The sequence below is a fragment of the Phyllopteryx taeniolatus genome, chromosome 11 (genome assembly GCF_024500385.1).
Source record: "Phyllopteryx taeniolatus isolate TA_2022b chromosome 11, UOR_Ptae_1.2, whole genome shotgun sequence".
NCBI lineage: Eukaryota > Metazoa > Chordata > Actinopteri > Syngnathiformes > Syngnathidae > Phyllopteryx > Phyllopteryx taeniolatus.
In genome coordinates, this window is record NC_084512.1 from 19093709 (window position 1) to 19115343 (window position 21635).

The window sequence follows — 21635 nt, forward strand, 5'->3', positions numbered from 1 at the left end:
TTCACCCAATGGAGAATTGGTTCAACATGGCACCGGTGATGGCCGACTCTGCTTTCTCTTATGGTTTGATCCGGATATGATCTTGTGGAGGAGAGTTATTATGGTTTCCTTTTTTCATGGTGAATCCTCTAAATGGTCATCAAAAATTGTTACCATGATCCACCCACAATGAACGGCGAAGGCAAAAAGGCTTGGCAATTTAGCGTCGCCCATCTGTCTAATATACCTGGTTTTGATTGGGGTTCATTTTCGCAAATTCACTGGCAGAACTTTATTCAAGTACAAGGTGTGCAGTTTTTATGGCACTTCCCGTCACTACTAGGTCATTAATTCGGGAAGCTGACATTTGGCTCTCTTTGGGGTTGGAGTCTTCATCATGAACATGATCTTCAGGAGGAGAGTTTACTTTCCCATGGTAAATCTTCAAAGTGATGATTAAGCTTTCCTGACACCGTGCTTTGCCCATGTTTGTTGGCATAGGAAAAAAATAAAATAAAACTAAACATTCCAATCTGTCTAGGCTACCTGCTTTATTTGGGGAAATTCCCTTGAGGGAGTTTGCTCATGTGCAAAGCATCCAGTTTTAAATGGCACTTCTCGTCGCCACGAGGTGGGGCAGTCACTAATCGAGGCAGTACACACCAGGTTTTATAGAGATGTGATCTTGTGGAGGCGAGTTATTAGTTTTAGGGGTTGACTTACATTTGAAGTGTTGTTCTATAGATGTGCTCTCAAGCAAATTCTAAGATGATCTGTAAATTACCTCACTCTAACGACACGTCCATGCGGAGGTAAAGAAAGACGGGCAAATCACCTCTGGCATGCCCACCCACTTTTCTCCCCGCCCCAGCCTTCCTCTCCCCAGCTCAATAGATGCGCTCATCTCCCCGGCTGTGCTAATCCACCAGTCGACTCAGGAACTCACTTACCCATCTGGCCAAGCATGGCTCCAACTGAGAGGAAGCAGAAACACGGAAAGAGTAAAAGCGGGATGATACTGTAGGAAGTCCCCGCATCTCCTATGAGGCATGATGACCCTTGTCTTTTTATTTGATCCTATTGTCTTCTTGGCAGAGTTTATGCATACAAGTGAGCACTGTTGTGACAGGCTGCTGTTGTTCGCGCGCGGTGAAGTTGCCTCAAGACACGGCTTTCACCCTTGACCCAGACTCCTGCGGTGCCATCTGGCTGGTTAACGCTAACCTATAATCTTTGACATGGCATGGCTTTCAAGCATGGCTGGGCACAGAAGGAGGCTCTTTCTTGATGAATGGATCGCAAGTAAGGGGAGGCTGTCGAGCAAACTTGTGCTTTAACGTGAATGGAAGTCAGTAGAGTCTACAACTTAAAGTTGATCTGTACCGAATGTAACCTTCAAACTAGTATGGATATTTGACAGACGCAATTTAGACCCCATTTCCACTGCAGGAACATTTGTACTAAGCACAATTGTACAGTTGGACCATGGGAACTGTTGTCTAAAACGCACACATACTAGTAAACCCTATTGATCAAAGTGAGCAAAGGCTCTACAGGTTTAGAAGACAATGTCAGACAAGAATAAAGAACCGAATACTATAATCAAAAGTGGTACTTTTAGGAGTTCTGAAAAACAGTTCTGTCGCTCTTCACTTTTTCCTCCCAAACCATTTATCATAACGGAATACTCAAGCAATAAGAAACAACTGCTATCCACTTCCATGTGAAAGGCATTTGAAGGGCAGCACATGACACACCAAACAACATCAAAGCGTCAATCATTTGCTTAGCTGAACACAGCATGAGGCTCACTCAACGTTGGGGTTTGGACAGTGTGTCAGGATGGATAATAGTGTATAATAACATGACAGATAGTAATGTAAGTCAAAGGGAACTCACAGACATTGCCGGTGTTGTCGAAGCTGTTGAGCACTTCATTAACTCGAAGAGGACCCCGGTTGTCCCTACAATATTGAAAACAATTACATTCCAATTCGGATGCCCATTGACGTTCATCACGTTTGCGTACCTGAGAACGGCACTGTACTCTGGAAAGAAGACACTTCTGTACTCCACCCACTGTTCCTCTGAAGTGTTATCGGGGTTGAGGGATGCGGGCCTCGTCCTGGTGAAGAGGTCAAAAGTGGCAAACCTGCGGACGGACACCGGTTTGAGCTCTGGGTTGTCCAACTGCTTCTGACGCAAAACCTGAGGGAGAAGAATAGTATATTTTTTTTCTTTTTAAAGAACCATTTTCGCTCAGCTGAGAAGCAAAGAACAAGACGGTCAACTAAAAAAAGATTCAAAATAAATATAAAAGTGCCTGGAAAGTTGCTTTCTTGTAGTCTAAAAGTGGGGAAACGTACAAACACAATAACTTAAAGGGGACATAGAGTCCTACGGAAAATTTTATTGCATGTATACATACTGTATAGCGCTGGGTGATACAGTATACAGTGTTCAAATAGCATACATACATAGAATCTTGAGCCCTGCGGCGAATGGCCAAAATCCACGAATAATCCGCTATATACGGAACGTCACACACCCAAACGAGCTGCCACACTAACGAGCATGATTATGGTTTGATTACATGGTTATTTGAAGCCAAACTTGGTAAAGTTTTGTTTTCTTTATGGCTGGTGTCTTTGGACAAAAATTAAATACATGTATATAATTTATTTATACAAATATGACATGATAAATATATATGTAAACACAAACAAAGCCTAAACCTCTAATATTGTCATCTTTGGTTCTGTAGTGACATCTCGTGTTAAAAAAGACAATGTAGACATTTAAAGGACCAAGGGTTGCTTTGTCACGGCCCCTTTGCCATTCACCCGAACAGGGAGGAAGTGCTTAGACCCCTTTTGCAAAATGCAGAAGGTTGCACATGTACTAGACTGACGTTCCCCCTCTAAAAGTTTTATAATTGCCTATAGATTCCACAGGATTGTGGCAAAGGACTACTTTCCTATTAAACAGGGCTATAGCCTTAAATATAGCTCCTTCACGTCCTTGCCACTAAGATGCCAAAAGATGGCGCCAAAGCAATACCTTTCTATTAGATGGTGCTTTGGCCTGAGCACAGAAACAACAAATAGTTTCGCAGCGAATAACAGATGATAGGTCCCAACAAACTCTACCAATAGGTGAATCTGCAAATAGGTGAATTCACAAATCACGAAGCGCAACTATTCGAAAATTACTTTTTTTTTTTTTTTTTTTTTTTTTTTTTTAAACACAAAAATCTGATTTCCTATTTCAATAGATTTTTTTTTACCCATCACTTCAATCAAATGACAAAAGTTTTGGTTTTTGTTTTGTTTTTCCTTTTGGGATTTGGTTTACATAATACAAAACACACTTTGAAATTGCCTTTTTGCGGACCATTAACTTGCATTAACTTCCACAGAAATCCATCCATCCATCCATTTTCCATACAGCTTATTCTCACTAGGGTTGCTATCCCAGTTGACTCTGGTCGAGAGGCGGGGTACACCCAGAACTGGTCGCCAGCCAATCGTAGGGCACACATAGTGTAGACAAACAACCATTCACTCACATTCACACCTACGGGCAGTTTAGAGGGTTCAATTAACCTATGATGCATGGTTTTTGGGATGTGCGAGGAAACTGGAACACCCTAGGAAAACCCACGGCGGCACAGGGAGAACATCCAAACTCAAAACAGGTGAAGCTAGACTTTAACCCGGTTCCTCAGAACTGTGAGGCAGATGTGCTAACCACTTTTCACTGTGCCGCCACGCCACAGAAATAATATAAATATGTTTTTCGTTACAGACAATAAGCAAATAAGTGATTCCTCTTGTAAAAATGTCCTATCAGTCAAAACGTATGTAAACGTGATCCTTAATCATTTATACATTTAACATTATAAAACAGACTATCAAACTGCATGGCTTGACTGGTCCATATGTAAGAGTAACACAGCAACTCCTCCAGCTCTCTCACACTCTTATCTCATTTAAAATTCTGCAGGTGAGGCAAGGCGACCTCTGCAAAATATTTGCAGCTTGGAAGCACATACCATCCATCCATCCATTTTCTGAGCCGCTTCTCCTCACTAGGGTCGCAGGCGTGCTGGAGCCTATCCCAGCTATCATCGGGCAGGAGGTGGGGTACACCCTGAACTGGTTGCCAGCCAATCGCAGGGCACATACAAACAAACAACCATTCGTACTCACGTTCACACCTACGGGCAATTTAGAGTTGTCAATTAACCTACCATGCATGTTTTGGGGATGTGAGAGGAAACCGGAGTGCCCGGAGAAAACCCACGCAGGCACGGGGAGAACATCCAAACTCCACACAGGCAGGGTCGGGGACTGAACCCCGGTCCTCAGAACTGTGAGGCAGACGCTCTAACCAGTCGTCCAGCGTGCCACAGGAAGCACATACCACGGGTCAAAAATTTCCAACATACGGATCAATCACTGCTTCTGCAACAGATAAATGGAAAGTGTCTTTTGCATGGTTTGGCACAAACGACTCTCAGATTGCCTTCCACCGGGCTCCTTTCTTGTCATCCAGAAAAAAAATTAGTGACTTTGTACAAGCACCATTCATTTGAAAGGTGAAAGTGAAAATTGCTTCTGATAAGCTGAACATAGTTGATTTCTCAGTTTAGTTCTTGACCAATGGGGTAAGGGCGGATTTGTGTTTATTGTTTCACATCCACATACTCAGGTCTGCATAATAAATGCAATTTGGCGGCTTTGTGATGAAGTGCTGCCTCTATGAGGGAAAATAGAGTTCATGCTGTATTTGTAGGGACCTGTGTGTGCTTCTCAGTTAAACTACTTTTTTAGATTCAGGTCTGTATGCAGTGGAGGTTCTAGATAAACTTTGGTGTGTGTGTGTGTGCGGGGGGGGGGGGGCAGTCTGGGGCCAAATCTTTTCTCAGAGGGGCCGTCGTTTGAAAGGTATTACCTGTCTGAGGAGGGTCCACCTGGCTCGTGCAACATCTGCAGTGACACCATCGTGAGACGTTTGAGAATTAGGAGCACAAGACGCGTCTTCGTTCATGTTTCTTCTTTCAACGCGACGTTCGAATGCGTCCAAAAGACTAAGTGGCGTTAAAGGCAGCGGCGCAGTGAAAAATAGGGCTTTTTTTGTTGTTAATCAAAAGTACACCGAAGCGAATATGATCGGCTACATTGGAGTCATCTTTTAAAGATTTAGCCCACTTCCGTACACTATGGATGGTTGAGACATGTTAGTAGCTTTCAGAGTAATAGAGCTCGATTTTTAGGAGAGAAACAAGCTACAGGTCAACTCAGGTATTGATTGGTTTTGTCTGACGTGTCTTACGTACGTCACCCGCAGCCGGCTTTGTTTAAGGAAGCATTGGCGGATGAGAAACTTCCTTCAAGACAGCGGATGAATAGCGAAATAGTGTAATGGCTGTTCTCGCTGTACTCCATTTACCCGCACGTTTTGTATTATTTCGTTCACATTGTAAGGATCTTTTCCGCGTGCAGCGTGTCACGAAGCGTGTGTCTTGTCGTGACTACACTAATGTAAGTGTGGCCAACTATCGATGCCGCGTTTAAGGACCGCTCTGAAACTGGAGAAGTCCGTTTTGGTTATCTTTGAAAGTGTTTTAACAGTTTTCTATTTAAAGGACACACCCTTGGATCATATAAGTCGTGGTCTCGAGAGATACAAAGACTTAAAAACGCATTTCAAGAGACACCTGAAAGCAATTTACAGCAGGTTCACCGACGTAGCTGACCACTCAGCGGTAATCATTGTGTAACAGTACAAGTTCCCTATTAAATTACACAAAAACAGTATTCAATTCCATATGATCTGTTTTGACACAGGTGTATGGACGACACCATGTTTATTTTATGGAAGGAAACAGTATCTACAGAATGGAAAAGAGAAAAAGTAAGCAAATATGATGCTTTCCTTTAAATGATTTTGTTTTTATAAATCCCTAACAATCAATATGTGATGTGAAATCTAGACTGAATTGCAGCGTTATAGAGGTTGAGCAAAAGTATGACATTTAATATTTCACAATTGCAGCCAATTTATGCACAGTACCACAATTTGGAAAAAAGTGACTCATTGATTCGTTTCATCCATTGTTAAGATGAATGTGACGAGGAGATTTTTATACTGTTTAGCCATATTGGCTAAGAAGTTTCATGACCCAGTGCAAACCCTGCTTGTATATATTTTGTCTAGTATTTTGAGCATATTGTCTTGGCTCTCATTAGATTGTTCAAGTGTGCCTAATGTTTTGACTTGTGATGCTCCAATTAGTAAAAAATCTCTGACGTGACTTCTTTAAGCGATATTGTGATAACACTGATCACTGTGACAATTTTGCTTACTATAACCCTCATATGAAATGTTCATAGCGCTTCATCTCGATTGCTAATGAAACCACCATATTGCTCGCAGGTGAGTCGGAACCGGAGCAGGTTCTCGACCTGGGATGCATCCCTGCAGGTGAGGAGACACAAGAGTGGACTGTGCAGAGAATACGACTTTCCCCTCAGGAGAAGCATCTTGCCGCCACGGTGAAGACTCATAACACAGAAACAATCAGGTCAATAATGTTGAATAGAATATTGACAGATTTGTCTCTTTTGTTTTCACTCAAATTAATGGATGAGGTCATGTGATATCTAACCCAGGTGCGTAGTTGTGAAGCTCGGCCAAAGAAACATACTCACGTTGGACAATGTCTTCACCTTTGGTACACTTTAAAACACTCTTAAAACACCATTATACAAATAGAACAATGGCAACACACCTAACATATTTGTGTCTTCTAAGAGTGGGCCACAGATGAGGTGTTGTTTTACACCATCCAGGAAAATTTGAAGTGCCAAACAGTGTATCGTCTGGACCTGACCCAAAATGGAAGCACGATACGCCTCGTGTACGAGGAATCCGAACCGGAGTGAGTTTAACAACTTATTCATTTTGATTGATAAATTACATTTTAGCACCTTTAAAAAGCCCACTGTTGCTAGTAGTATAGTGCTCCTCCACATATTTCCAAATTCACAATCACTGACTTTTTTTCAGGGAACCTATCCTCCAATATTGTTTTTGTGCTTAGGCCAAAGCCCTGTCAATATTATAGTATTTCTTTGGCAATATCTCATGGCATCTTGGTGGCAAGGAACTATGTTGACGTGACGGAAGGAGCTTCGTCTAGTCAGGCCATACCCCTGTCTAATATAAAAGTAGTGCTTTACCACCAACTTGTGGCATCTCTAGGCAATTATAAACCTTTTTAGGGGTGTCAATTACTCGCAGATTATCACTATTAGAGGCAGGGGACATTTTCTCTCAGGGGTGTACTCACATTTGTTGCCAGCAATTAAGACAAAGGCTGTGTGTTGAGTTTAAGGGGACAGTAAATTTACACTGTTATGCAAGCTTTACACTGACTGCATTATATTGTAGCAGTGTCGTTTCTACATGGTTGTCCCATGAAAAGATCAAATAAAATACTTGTGAGATGAGTATGCCAAGTCCTTTGTGGGTAAAAAGACAGTTGGTTAGCACAACATTGTAAAAGTGGGAATTGAATTTGTTAGTTAGTTGTCATTTCTAGACTCAACATGTCAACTGTCATTTTAGCATTATTGAGTGGTGTGGTTTATTATAATAAAGCCTGTAATTAATCCATCCATCCATTTTCTGAGCCGCTTCTCCTCACTAGGGTCGCGGACGTGCTGGAGCCTATCCCAGCTATCATTTGGGAGGAGGCGGGGTATACCCTGACCTGGTTGCCAGCCAATCGCAGGCCACATATAAACAAACAAACAACCATTCGCACCTACGGGCAATTTAGAGTTGTCAATTAACTTACCATGCATGTTTTTTTGGGGATGTGGGAGGAAACCGGAGTGCCTGGAGAAAACCCACACATGCACGGGGAGAACAAGTACAATAAGCCATCCTGACTAATTAGGTTGATCATAAACATTTCATGTATCTTATAACATTTACAATATTTTTTTTAATCAATGCATTGTTGTTTTTAACAATACTAAATTTGCCCTAGGTTCCCTCTAACGTAAACGCTATTTCCCCACCTTAGTGTGTTTGTGGAGGTGTCCCTCTCCAGAGACTGCCATGCACTGAGCATCACCTGCAGCAGCAGAAACAGCTCCGAGGTGCTGCTCGTGGACGTCTCGGACCCCCGTCTAGAACCCACCCTGGTTCAGGCGCGCCAGCCGGAACTGTTGTACCACGTGGAACACTGGAGGCGGAACTTGATCATACTCGCCAACACGGGGCCTGGGCAGGAATATCAGGTAGAGTGTAAATAATGAATGAAAAATGGTTAATCTCAGCATGGATCATTTAAAGTTTGTGCCTCTGATGTGGATAAAAATTGGACTGGAAACCCTGTGCGGGGCCAGTTTGAGTCTAAGTCTCGCTGAGAGACTTAACATCTGAAGTAAGACTTTTGAGCTTAAATAAAAATAGGCAAAAAAGTTTTCCAGTGCCAAAAATTGGCTCAGTCTTTTCAATATTAAAATTTTTTCCCATATATATATATATATATAAAAATATATATATTTACATATAAAATATATATATATATTTTTTTTTTTGAATCCTTTAAGTCCTCTAAATCCTTCTACTAAAAATTGGCTTGGGCAGGAAGAAAAAGCAGGAGTCCAGTCAAAGTTGAGTGCATGGTTTATTACCACACAGAGAAGGGATTGAGTTCAAACATTTATATAAAAGGAAAAAAGATGTATAAAAAAATTATTAAAAACCATACCTCCCTTATCCAGGTGATAAAAGCCCCCCTCTCCGAGCCCTCCATGCTGTCATGGGACACCGTATTCACGCCGTGTCTCGGCACTGTGATCAAAGACATGGACGTGGTCAGGGACCACTGTATACTGGTTGCCGTGACGACAAGCAATGAGCTTGAGCTGATTGTCGTCCCTCTCTCCCGACCGAGAGAAGCATACACTCTGCAGGTTTAAAAAAAAAAAAAAACAAGTTTCTGCATATTTATTACAGTATTCCACTGACTCACTTGTATACTTGAAGCTCCCCTCCTGGGCGTGCGTCGTTGAAACCAAGCGTCCCGGCCTTGCAGACCAACGCAGCGCGTTGGAGTTCCTGATATCCTCTCCAGTCCGCCCCCGAGTGTCCTACTGTCTTTATCCCGAGAAAGGCCTCCTTTCATCAGGCACGGGGAACAGGCCCTCTCCAAAGAAGCAGGAGAATTATATTACGGCACGTTTAAAGGCCTGCAGCCAGGTACAAACTAATTGAGGTGAAGCAATCATGCGCGTAGAAGGGAATCTGTCTGTATATTTAATACAAATCTTAAGACAATTACACAAACTCGATAGTAGTGCAGTCACAGGCCTCAACATTAAGTACACCTGCGCATTGATATTTTGGTTACCAAACTTAGCTACATCAAAATTTAAGTGTGATGTTTCATTAAATAATTGTATTATTAGTATATTATTTGAATAGTTTATTCCAGTACCCCGCCTCCTGGCCGATGATAGCTGGGATAGGCTCCAGCACTCCCGCAACCCTTGAGAGGATAAGCGGCTCGAAAAAGGATGGATGGATGGATGGTTTATTCCATAATATTAATGAATATCATTGTTTTGCATTTGTTCTTTTAGCTTTTTTTTTTAAAGTTATACACATTATTCAGGAATTTGTTTTATTGCAAAGCATGTACACAAGACAAATTAAGCAGAAAAAATAATGCAGCAATGGAAGTTACATTTAAAAACAATTTGATTAAATTAAATGATTAAAGTCATTTTATTTATTCAAAGTAAAATAGTAATTTTTAAGAGTGCTATAATTAAATAAATTCCAATTACTAAAAAAATGAATACAATTGAATTATAAAAATAAAAGTTCAATATGAAATACATTAAAATGAAATAAAATCATTTACAGTACAAAAAACATTTTGATTTTTTTTAAAAACAAAATATACAGATGTATACATACATTATATACACATACATATATTTACACATAAATAAACATTTTTGTAGTTCATGGCAAATGTCCACTGAGGTCATTTATCATGGAGAACATAAAGTTGAATAGTGTTTTTATTGAGGATTGCATCCCTGGTGTAGGATGGTACCATAGTGCCAGTGACACTGTTTCACGGCGTGAAGTGTATGAAAGACACGCCTCTGCTGGTGCACGTGTACGGAGCTTACGGCCGGGATGTCAACATGCAGTTCTCCCCGAAGAAAAGGTTTCTGCTGGACCAGGGCTGGGCTCTGGCCTATTGCCATATCAGGTAACGTAGATCAGAAGTCACAAGTAGAAAAATGTGTATTAACTGTGATGCCGTATAGAGGGGGAGGAGAGCGCGGGCTGGCATGGCAGAGACAAGCTCGCGTCGAGGGGAAGCACAGAGGAGTGGAGGACCTTCAAGCCTGCCTTAGTCACCTCTTCTCCTCGGGGGTCTACAGCCCTTCGCGGACCGTTCTCACCGCCTGTAGCGCCGGAGGTGTGCCAGTGGGGGCGCTATGCAACAGACGACCCAACATGATGCGGGCAGTCATGCTGCAGGTACACAGTTGTGTCTGCTGTGTTTAAGCACAATGAACTCCTGGTTTAACTAGAAATGTTACAGAATGACCCGCGATATAGACCCATGATAGAGACCATATGATTTTTTTAGCGACGTTTACCCCTCCCACATGCTTTCAAATATCTAAACTTATGTTTAAAAGAAACACTCAAAACCTTCTTCTTGCTCTTATTTATGCATCAACAAGTAGAGCTCAGTGGTCCCCGGCATGTTGTGGCATAATTGGGTACTACACTGAAGGGGCGCAACCCTAATTCAGACTTGCCTATGTACTGTACTGTAAAAAGTAAACACCCATGAAAATGATCGCTTAAAGATGAACTGCAATATGCGGGGGAGGGGGGTCACAGTGCTTTTTTTTAATTTTTTTTTATAAACTATTTTTCACAATTTGACAGAGTCCTTTCCTGGATGTGCTGGGAACAATGGAGGACCCCGAACTGCATCTCACATTGGAGGACAGGGAAGAGTGGGGCGACCCTGCGGGAAACCTGGAACACAGGCTCACCATCGCTTCCTATTGCCCAGTTTGCAACATTACTCCTCAGGTAGAGAAGCGCACGCCTTACCACCCGACTATGGTCCCCTTCACAGCATTATGCTACATTCAAGACATTTACATGCACAAGCAGGTGTCTTAAAGGTGACATACTGTATGCCAAATAGACTTAATACAAATGGGGTTGGGTCTCTTGAGTGCCTTCCCACCCATCAAGTGTGTATTAACAACTAGGTAGATTAAGCATTTTTACATAACTGCCCCTTTGCCAAATTTCTCCGTCCATGACATCACCAGCTAGGTTTGCGAAAGATCTTCTACTTTCAAACAACAGCCAAACTACATGGAAGCACCATCTCATAAAAGGTGAACATTGGTGCAGTGTTAGCAAACACAAATGAGTTGTAGATTTAGTTAGCCCTAGCTCCACACCCCTTAACATGATAATGAACGTCCATTAATGATTGTGGGTAAACAGTGACTCATCTGCCTAAGACAACCCCCCCCCCAAAAAAACAGAAGACTGACTGGAGAATGTCACAAACTTTTTAGTTAGGACATCTTGGAAATGATTTAAGTTGTGAATACAAATGCATATGTATCCTTTAAATGCTGATTTTGAGTATAAAAAGTTTGAGTCTTTAAGAAGGCTTCTCGGGGCTCCACCATTGTGATGTGGCGATTTCTCCATTTCAGTGAAGTTAAGGTACACTTGTTTGCCTTCGAGTGGGAACTCTAAAGCATTGTGCCTAGATGGATAGTAGAAATGTCTGACTTACCAGTTTGCTGGAATGCAAAATTACCCTTTATGTTGAGTACACACGCATACCGTCCATCGACCCTTACACCTCAAGTAGGGAGAAAAGCAGTTAATCTGATCATCCGTATTAGTTAATGCAAGTTTATGGAGATTTATGTGTAGTGTTCCCCCCGCGATATTGCAGTTCATCATTCAATGTGCATTCACTATGCTTTTTTAAGCAATCGTTTTGTTATGGGTTTTTATAGGATACTGTAATGCCCTCGCCTACAGTCACAGATACACTTTTCAGCCATTTATTAAATGGATGAAAAGGCGAAAACTCAACTGAATTCATAGAGCACCTTACAAAGAACTGCACCTGAAACAAAATGCTTTACATAAATACAAATACAAAATAAATAACAACAATATTCCTTTTGAAAAAAATATATACTCCTTTAAAAACATAAAACCAGTCGCTGACATCCAAACACTCCTGCAGCGCCTCTCCTGTGTCTTGAGACCAAACTGTCACAGTCATTATGTTGGCCTACAGTAAAACGCAGTTAGCACACAAACCCAAAAGCTGCTGTCGGCTCTCACGCAGACACTCGCAGACAAACGCATGGCACCCCACCAGGCATGTATATCGACACATTTTATAAACATTGTATGCTTGCAATTAGTTTTTGGGTGTTAAAACATGTTACACAATGTGTTAAAAAGGTGTGTTTTAATAAGTTAAAAGTGTCTGGTAGCGGTAAAACTATTAAACTATCATAAAACTTTAAAACATATGGTTTTTCCTATTGTAGCCAACGCGATAAACAGGGGTTCACTATTGTAAATTAGTGGATGAGAGCTACACTTAACAAATTTGTATTTTATTTTTTTATAATTGTATTTTAATGAGGTTCCTCCTTCCTTGATTTAGTGTTACCCGTCAATGCTGCTGACGGCCTACACTGACGACAACAGGACACCTCTAGCCGGTGTCCTGAAGTATGCTGAGAAGCTGAAGGAAGCAGTGCAAATTCATTTCAACATGGCAGCCACATCAGGTGCATTCACACAGACCGTCTGCACTAACATGTAGTTGCAGCCATGCATGCCATTGTATACTTTAAAAGGGATGTCTATCAGAAATTGTAATGGTTCCATTCAGTGTATGTCAGCACACTGAAGCAGCCATCCATCGTGTGACTAATTGAAGTTCATGACCAACGTATAGCCAAGGTCACCTTGCAGTCCAGTGTGTACGCGCGTGCTCGCTAATTGCACTCATTTCCCCACAGATGGGCTCTTTCCCCCTCTCGCTTCTAATCGGGCCTCATCGCATCGCCCGGCTTCAGTTGTTCATACGCCCACAGCGGCACGAGGGAGACGGGGTGCGTCTGCGTACGTGCGCATAATCTCGGCTCTCCGGAGTCTATTTGATAAAGTGCTGATGGCGTGGAGGGCGGGCGGCGGAGGCCCATTAGCATGGTAAAGAGATAGTGTATCAAAGCGAGAGATTAGACGCCACAGACTGGGAGCAGTCAAGGTCAAGACCGCGCATGTGAAACAGCCGCGACCACCACGATGGGGAGGTGGAGGTGCAGGAGCAGGGCACTGGGGGGGGTGGGGGGGGGAGTTCATGTAAATGAAAGAGGATGGATGTGGAGACAGTAGAGAGTGAGTGGTGGAACCAGAGTAAGATGGAGTGGAAGTGGACTACTAGGGAGTACAAATATCTTTAAAATACCGTTTTCATCTCCCCTTTACTTTCTTCCAGACCCTGAACCAAACATAGTTGTGAATATACAACCTGGAGCAAATCACATTGGATCAGATGACTGGGAGTCCATGCTGGAGGAGGTAAAAACAAAGTGGAATTGTTCAATGTATACCACAGTGCCTTCCCCCTTTTTGCACTTTTCTATGTAATTGGAAGACAATGAAACTTTTACGTGCTAACGGCAACCTTGTCAAAGCAATCTCCTTTCGTACGGACCTGTAAACGGAAATATTTATGCCAGACTGGTAGCTGCACACATTTAATGATCAGCATATCTGATGAGTATGATGTATTTTACTTACATTATTATGTTTTTGTCACATTATTTGATAAATATCCATTCTGAATTGCTCCAGATGATGTATGTACTGTAAATTGCATTTTTGTATAGTATTTAAGTGAATTAAGTCCCTATTGAAGACCTGGGTACCAAATGCACAGCCCATCACTGCTTTGTCATAAAGGACTAAATGCGACAACTGTCTTTCCTACCTGACACAGGAAGCCCTCCAGCTAGCATTTCTGTACAAGGAGATGGACCTGGAACCTCCTTGTCCTCCATGGAGGAGGAAGAGATAAAGTTGTGTGGATGACAGCAGAAGACAGGACAACAAGGGATGTGACTGCAAAGATAGTTTCTTATTGAGCCATGCACATCTAATGAGATACAATGGAAGATTTGCATGTTAGCATGTATAGAGAATGTCTATGGCACCTAAATAACAGGCTTTCTCAGAGATATAGCACAGCCCCGGGTGGTTGGTGTTAAACCGAGCGTGTGAGGAGAACTCAATCATCAAACCCTCTCCCGCCTCAGTGGCGATCAGAGACTTGTTGACCACTTTGCCGTCGTTGGCCCGGTTCGTACTCATCAGGACCCGCAGCCGCTCAGGCAGCTCAACGACCGCCGAGAGATCGGTGACTGCCGACTCATGGCCGAAATTGAGCACCAGGAGGAAGGCGGAGTCCAGCCCGTCCAGCTCTCGCAGGTAGGCGAAGACGCCGCGGTCGGCTTGGATGTAGCAGAACCAGCCTCGTTGGAGGGGCAGTTCCGACTGACGCAGCGTGCTCAGGAGGCGGTACTGAGACAGCAAAGAGCCTTCGTCTTGCTTCTGGACCTGGAGGAGGACACATGGAAGCTAGTCAATGTGCCGTTTAAATAAAATGTGTTGTTTTTTTAAGGGTGTTGTTTATACCTCCACATTGACACTGCTGTAGTTGGGATGCACGGGCAACCATGTCACATTGGTCTTGTTGTTGAACCCTGCATTCAAGTCAGCACTCCACTGCATTGGCGAACGCTGAGGATCTCGACTGGCACTCTGCATCATACACAGTTGAATGTACATTGACTAGACACCTGCTAAATCCAATATAAAATATTATCCAATATTCTGCTTTTAGAAAAATAATAATGCAAATTTTTGATTGGCACGGTCCAAGGTATTACTTTAACAATGTATATCATTGTGGTGGTTGTTTGCACAGCCTCATACTGAGGGCTTTTCTTAACTCAACTGTCAGTACAAGGTAACCAAAATATTAGAAACAACTCTCAGTATGATGCAGTGTCCATCAACCTCAGCATTATCCTCTCGAATGTTTGATACAGCTCTTGTAATTGGATACCAATCACTCTGAATGTCTTTGTATTGTAAACAATAGAATTTTAAATTACCACATTGTATCTGCCAGCTGGGTCCTGACTCTCGGTCACGTTGACGTTCTCCATGCCAATCTCCTCGCCATAGTAGGTGGTCGGCGTACCAGGAAGGGTCAGCAGGAGCATATTGATGACCCGTGTATAGCGCTGACCCGCCCTGGAAGCAACACGAGGCATGTTGTGGTTCCCGACCTGATCCGAGGAAAATGGACAATGAATGTGTTGCAGTTATGAGCAATGATAAGGCAATGATGCAATTCACCAGCCAGTTGGGCCAGCGTCCTGTGGGCATGTTGGCCATCCAGAGGTTCACCAGATGTTTGACCCACACGCCGCTCGTGTTTTGAGGCAGATCCAGGAGATAGAAGTTAAAGGGGAAGTCACTCTCTTTCACCAGAGGCGTCCCATAGTACATCATGGTCTTTTCCACCTCTGGGCCATCTTGCGACTCTGTCACCATCAACCTACAGACACAACTTATGTGATGGTCCAAAAAGAACTATTGCACTTCCTGTACAGGGAACCCCCTTTATTGCGGGTTATACGTTCCAGACCCACAACAGGTCAAAAGCTGCAATATAGAGAGACCATATAAAACATTTTTATACAGTTTTGCCCCTCCCCCATGCTTTAAACACAGTTAAAGGCTTTAAAAGACAAACTTATTGTAAATGTATTTGCTGTTCTCCCAGTGTTCAATAAACAGCTGAAAAGTGTATCAGTGACTGGCTCTACTTTCGTGCGAGGATAATACAGTCGGTATACTGTGAAAAGTCATAGGAACAACAATCTGCTTAAAAGATTGTGATATTGTGTGTTGGCAAACGATGAACCATGATATAGAGGGGTAACACTGTACCTGTATCTGCCAGGTTCCCGGCTGAAGACGTCCATTTGAGCTCTCCACTCCCTTAGCAGGTCATGCAGGCCCAGCTGAGTGGTGGTGAAGTCGTGGTGGAGGTCCCACTCGGAAGTCACCAACTCCTGGAATTAGACAGAACATACAGTAGTGTACAATTTACACCCATAGGCCACAATATTACATACACATTCACAATCTAACATGACACAACACAAGATCCATCCATCCCATTGTTTTACTTTTAATGGCAGAATTTTTTATTTCATTCGATGTGGAGGTGTACTGTATGTAATGTTATGACCAGTGTGTGTTCCTTCGATATGCAGGTGTATTGTATGTAATGTTGTGACCCGTGTGTGTGTGTGTGTGTGTGTGTGTCTTCATTAAAATAAATCATTAAAGGTAACTTGTTTGGGTACTGCTGAAACAGCAGTTAAAACAATGTGGTTCTGAATGTGGCATCTTAGTGGCTTGAAATAAACCAGTCTGCTATAATGTGTAACGATAACAGATAGCCTGTGATTGGATGGATCGTGTGATAAAAGATAATACAAGAGTGACTGTTGTGTTTTTTTTTTGTTTTTGTTTTGTGTGCAACTATGCGGCCATCAAACTCCAATGAAGTGCAGCTTGGCTCTGAATAGTGATTTGAGTGGAATCCTGTAGTATAATAATAGTGCCGTAGCGTAGCAAGTTAATCCACTAAAATATGCCTGTTTTTTTCACTTCTGAAGCACACAAAAAAAAGGTGATTTCTCGGCTGAATGCCAATCGACTCACAGGAGGCTTGTTCGGGTCCACCTGGGGCTCATCCCTCAGGTGCACGGCCTCCAGCAGGTGCTTCACCGAATCCATCCGGAAGCCATCCACTCCCTTGTCCAACCAAAAACGGATGATATCCTGGAATTTTATTCGTTAAAAGATTTACAAGGGAGACAATTCTCACTTGCCCTTTGAGCTGCATGCCAGCAGTTAAAAGCGCACAAACTGAAGTTAGTGTGTATAATTGTCAAGCATGTCAATATACAACGTGGGTGTCTCAGCAGTCGAAAAACAAGGACAACACAATAAAATAGGTTTTGGTGAGAGAGATTATTTTCTTTTGAAAATTTATGATGCTAAAATTTTATGTAAAATTACATTTAGCATTTAAAACTTTATAATGGCTAAACTTCAACAGCTGGAATAGATCTGGGTGTTTCAACACCCAACACCTTACCCAGTAAAAGTGAAACACATCCCACAGACATGACAACAAAGTATTTGTGTGAAACCTTTCACTGGGAAAAGTGTGGGTATTGACATACACCCAGATACCCCACGGGTGCATGGTACGTCATTAATATTAACCTGGTAAATAGCTTTCAATACCCATACTTTTGGTCACACCGGCAGTCCCCTCTTGTCCTCTCAAAACAGTTAAAACCCAAAGTTTATATACACTATATACAAAGACATACACTTTTCCTGTTTTAGATCAGTTGGGATTACAATAACTATTTCTATTTGCTAAATGCTAGAATAATGAGAGCAGGACTTTTTAAAACATTTTTTAGGGAGTTGTTTACATACATACTGCCTTTAAACTATATGACTTGGGTCAAACGTTTTGGATATCCCTCTACAAACCTCTTATAATAGCTGGTAGGCATTTTGGACCATTCCTCCTGACAGAACTGGTGTAACCAAGCCAAGTTTGGAGGCCACCTTACTCGCACGACCCTTTTCAGGTCTGCTCATACATTTTCAATAGGATTGAGATCAGAGCTTTGTAATGGCCAATCCAAAACATTGACTGTTATTGGTAAGCCACCTTGTAACCAGTTTGGCAGTCGACATCGGGTCATTGTCCATTTGCAAAACTCATTTGCACCCAAGCTTTAACTTCCTAGCTGATGTATTGAGATGTTGGTTCATTATTTTCGCATACTGTTCTTTCCTCATGCCGCCATCTATTTTGTGAAGAGTACCGGTCCCTCTTCAAGCTGAACAACCCCACAACATGACAATGCCGCCCCCGTATTTGGTGTTTTCCTCCAAACGTAATAATGCACATTACAGCCAAACAGTTCGTTTTTAGTTTTGTCAGACTATGGGACATGTCTCCAAGAATTAATGTCTTTCTCCCTGTATGCATTTGCAAACTGTAAGATGGCTTTTTTGTTTCTTTTGGAGTAATTGCTTCTTCCTGTCAGATGTCCATGTCAGCACAGTACTTGTTTTCTTTTTGTGTGTGTGTCAATTACTCGCACTTTTTCTGTATTTGTGGCAGAGCTTGATCCCTATCCCATTTCACTGAATTTTCCCCTGCCTGTCAACAACTTTTTCCGAGCCGTTGGTAACTAGAAAACGTTACGGTACAACACTCCTGCAACACCCACACTTCTGCACAGTTTGCTTCACCTGTGCCCGGCAGAAACCGTTTAGAACTGAGTAAGCATCGACACGAACGTTGTGATCTGGTGTCATCTTACAAGCATTTCCTGGCGGACCCGAGGGTTTCTGAAGTTCAGTTCAGGTTGCTTCTTGAGGAACTGGTGCAGGTAACACTGTCCTCGAACTTCATCATACGTCCATGATGAGTTCCCAAATACACTCACCTGAAAGAAAGGAACCAGAAAGATTTAACCGTCTTAGTCTGTGATAGATAGATTTGGTAGGCCATCAAATGAACCTACCCAGTTATTGGGCTTGGGTCCTGTGGCATTGCAATCAGCCCAGACGTAGAAGTCCTCATAGTGTGGCTCTCTGGTGCGACTCAGGTTAAACCAACGGTGCTTGTCGCTGGTGTGATTTGGAATGAAGTCCATGATCAGCTTCAAACCTGGTGGAAGCAGAGCCGGCCGGGAATCCTATGAAGCGTGTCGCTTTCCAAGAACTTATTGAGGGCTTTACCTAATTTGTGCATCTCAGCCAAGAGGTCATCAAAGTCCTGCATAGTACCAAAGAGCGGGTCAATGGCACGGAAATCTTCCACGTCGTAGCCTAAGTCCCTCATGGGAGAGCGATAGAAGGGATTGATCCACACCGACTTGATGTTCAGGTACTCGAAATGGCCCAGCATCTCCTGAATGCCTTGTGAAGTGCGCACACACACAGACAAGCCATCAACATCTACACAACTTCTGACAATTGTGGTACCATCTTTCTTCATTAGTTCATTTATTCAAATTAAATGTGGATTATTTCAAAAAGCACTTCCCGGCCAACTTGTGCAGATTCATCAATTTATTGACACTTTATTTAATTATTTACGTTTTGAGTATCTGTAATCTGTGAGTGTTGAACCCTTTCACTGTGAAACAATGTGGGTGGTGAAACACCCACATCCCCACAGATGTAACAAAATGTGTGGGTGATGAAACATTTCAACGGGAAACGTGTGGGTGTTCATACACAGACATACCCAACGGCACGCCATCACTATCAACCCCAACCACACTTTTAGTCACACCTGCAGGGGATGTGGATGTTTCAGCACCCACTTTCATCCCTGAAAAGGTTTCAACACTTTCTGTCACACCCATAGTCTGCTTTCAATATAAACCTGATCCACACTTTTCCCATTGAAAAGTTTTCAACACCCACACTTTTTTGTCACACTCTACATCCCTGCTTACAGCATTATTTTTTGTTTTTCTGTTCATGACTGTCAGTGGACTTTCATCCTAAGTCTGCCTAACAACAAGTGCCCAGGATGTGAAGTGTAATATGCAATGAGGCTGACTCACCTTTGAGGTCTCCCACTCCATCTCCGTCGGAGTCCCTAAAGGAGCGGGGGTACACCTGGTAGACGGGGGACACCTGCCACCAGCTGAGGCAGCGGGGCGACAGCGCCACCACACTGATGGTGAGGGCTACCAGCGTCAGCGTGCAGGCCATGATTAGCCAGAACAAGATCTCCCGCGGGACTCTGTAGAAGGCCTGCGAGGAGTAAAGCAGCAGCACCTCCTTGGGCATGCCGGCATATGGCTTGATCTGCGTGTAGTCCTTGGCAGGGGGGTCCACCACCTTTTCTTCCAGCTCCACAGTGGTGGTGGTGGTGATGTCCTCCACCGGGTTGCCGCCTTCAACCTTTTGGAAGGGCCGATTCAGGGTGCCCAGCTCCATGTCGTTTATACCTTTATGGTCTGAATGTGGCAGCAGTGTTGCTTCTTTCTTGACGTGTGGGAAAGAGGTCAGGGTACACTCCTTTGTATTTATCTCTCCCACACATGCGCACTGCTAGTTCAACCTGTGGAATGTGGGGGAATTGGTTAGAGATTAGTTTGGTCAGACTTCAGAAAGCGCTTGGATCAGTCTATGTAAAGTTATTGGCTATTACAAAGTTAATCCAAACTGAGCACTAATATATTTCTAACATCAGGGTGAAGAAAAATGTACATTAAATTTACCTAGTCGACGACTACTTGTCATGGCGCAGATTGCGTAGAAAATTCTGCAGTGCCTGTACACAGAGAACCAATGCACAACACACATACAGTGGAAGGTGGCAACGGAGAGAGTTTGGGTTCATTTATTTTCATGGCAACACAACAGCTTCTCCGTTGAGTTTGAAATCCAATCTATAATTGACATTCAAGGTCAAAATGTCAGGTACAGGTGCTGGTCTAGCTAGTGACCAGCAGGACAACAGCAACATCTGAAAATTGGGAGAAATTGAGGGTTAGGTGTCTTTCACAGGGAAAGATGAACCAGGATATGAACAATAAACCTTTTGATAACTGGATGACCTGCTCTACCAACTGAGCCACCAAGACTAGCAGGGGCTGGCAGCAGCTGGTAACACTGGTCGAACGTGCTGGCAAAATCATGCAAGTCTTGCAGGTGGCTGTGGCTGTGGCTCTGCTGGTAGAGGTGGTCATTCATTGACCCAAGGGTCAGCAGCTCAAATCCCAGCTCCAGCTGTCAAACTGTCCCAGGGCAAGACACAGAAGCCTACATTTCTCCCAGGGGGCATGGCGGATCCTGCTAAAAAATAAATGCTTTGTTGCAGTGTTGATCACCAGCAAGGCCCACACAAAAACAGCATTTACTTGTGAGCAGCTTGCAAAATGGTGGCAAGGACCCAAACTCAGTGGATCTTGTAAATTTCTGTCTTTCATCATGCAGTGAATTTTTTTGCAATGATCAAATAATGTCGAGACGTGGAAGGTGGCACCAAAGGGAGTGTGGGTTCATTTCTTTTCATGGATACAGACAAAAAGCAACACCAGCTCCATTGAATTTTAAATCCAATCATCTTATTGAAATTTACAGTCAAAATATCAGGTAGAATACCCAAAGATTGCTTATATAATTGTAGTGCACACCCAAACTCACTGGAACTTTTTAAATTTTCTTTCATTATACAGCAGCTTAACTGCAGGAGACTTATTTTACAGCAAATATAATACAATGTGCAGAATGTAAAACAAAGCACCAAATGGAATTTGGGTTCATTTAATTTCATGACAACAGTCAAAAAAAAAAGCGATGGCCATCTCCCGGGTATATAATAAATAAAA

General features: G+C 42.8%; 3 protein-coding genes across 12 annotated transcripts in view; 1 reads left to right on the forward strand and 2 right to left on the reverse strand.

The window, feature by feature from the left end:
* The window catches only part of camkmt (calmodulin-lysine N-methyltransferase), a 126250-nt gene extending 118040 nt beyond the window's left edge, over positions 1–8210 (reverse strand). For 2 of the 8 annotated variants that reach the window (XM_061790975.1, XM_061790974.1), the window contains exons 1-3: positions 4936–5322; positions 2009–2187; positions 1879–1943 (exon numbers count right to left, since the gene is read on the reverse strand). In XM_061790975.1, the coding sequence (XP_061646959.1) occupies positions 1879–1943; positions 2009–2187; positions 4936–5031 (340 nt within the window). In that variant the 5' untranslated portion in view covers positions 5032–5322. Of the gene's footprint in view, positions 1–1878; positions 1944–2008; positions 2188–4231; positions 4446–4935; positions 5339–8072 lie in introns of those variants that run through there. The other 6 variants (XM_061790969.1, XM_061790970.1, XM_061790971.1 and 3 more) reach the window with 6 other exon arrangements.
* prepl (prolyl endopeptidase like) lies at positions 5279–14243 on the forward strand. 2 transcript variants are annotated; one of them, XM_061790956.1, is made up of 15 exons: positions 5282–5525; positions 5630–5749; positions 5832–5898; positions 6421–6568; positions 6657–6718; positions 6799–6925; positions 8078–8294; positions 8784–8975; positions 9049–9261; positions 10119–10288; positions 10347–10563; positions 10984–11133; positions 12761–12887; positions 13601–13683; positions 14105–14243. In XM_061790956.1, exons 1-15 carry the CDS (start codon positions 5406–5408, stop codon positions 14180–14182), a joined length of 2091 nt encoding a protein of 696 aa, XP_061646940.1. In that variant the 5' UTR covers positions 5282–5405; the 3' UTR covers positions 14183–14243. The 2 variants fall into 2 exon arrangements, 1 of the variants encoding a protein (XP_061646940.1); XR_009790948.1 differs by lacking the exon at positions 12761–12887 and having other exon boundaries at positions 5279–5525.
* Positions 14222–20665, reverse strand: slc3a1 (solute carrier family 3 member 1). Of its 2 annotated transcripts, XM_061790958.1 has the most exons (11): positions 20523–20665; positions 19860–20362; positions 19024–19203; positions 18807–18952; positions 18603–18728; positions 16909–17028; positions 16126–16250; positions 15529–15730; positions 15282–15458; positions 14800–14925; positions 14222–14721 (listed from the first exon to the last, which is right to left on the reverse strand). In XM_061790958.1, the coding sequence occupies exons 2-11, from the start codon at positions 20236–20238 to the stop codon at positions 14290–14292; spliced, it is 2013 nt and encodes a 670-aa protein (XP_061646942.1). In that variant the 5' UTR covers positions 20239–20362; positions 20523–20665; the 3' UTR covers positions 14222–14289. The 2 variants fall into 2 exon arrangements, with proteins under 2 accessions (XP_061646942.1, XP_061646943.1); XM_061790959.1 differs by lacking the exon at positions 20523–20665 and having other exon boundaries at positions 19860–20487.
* Between the last annotated feature and the right edge of the window lie 970 nt (positions 20666–21635).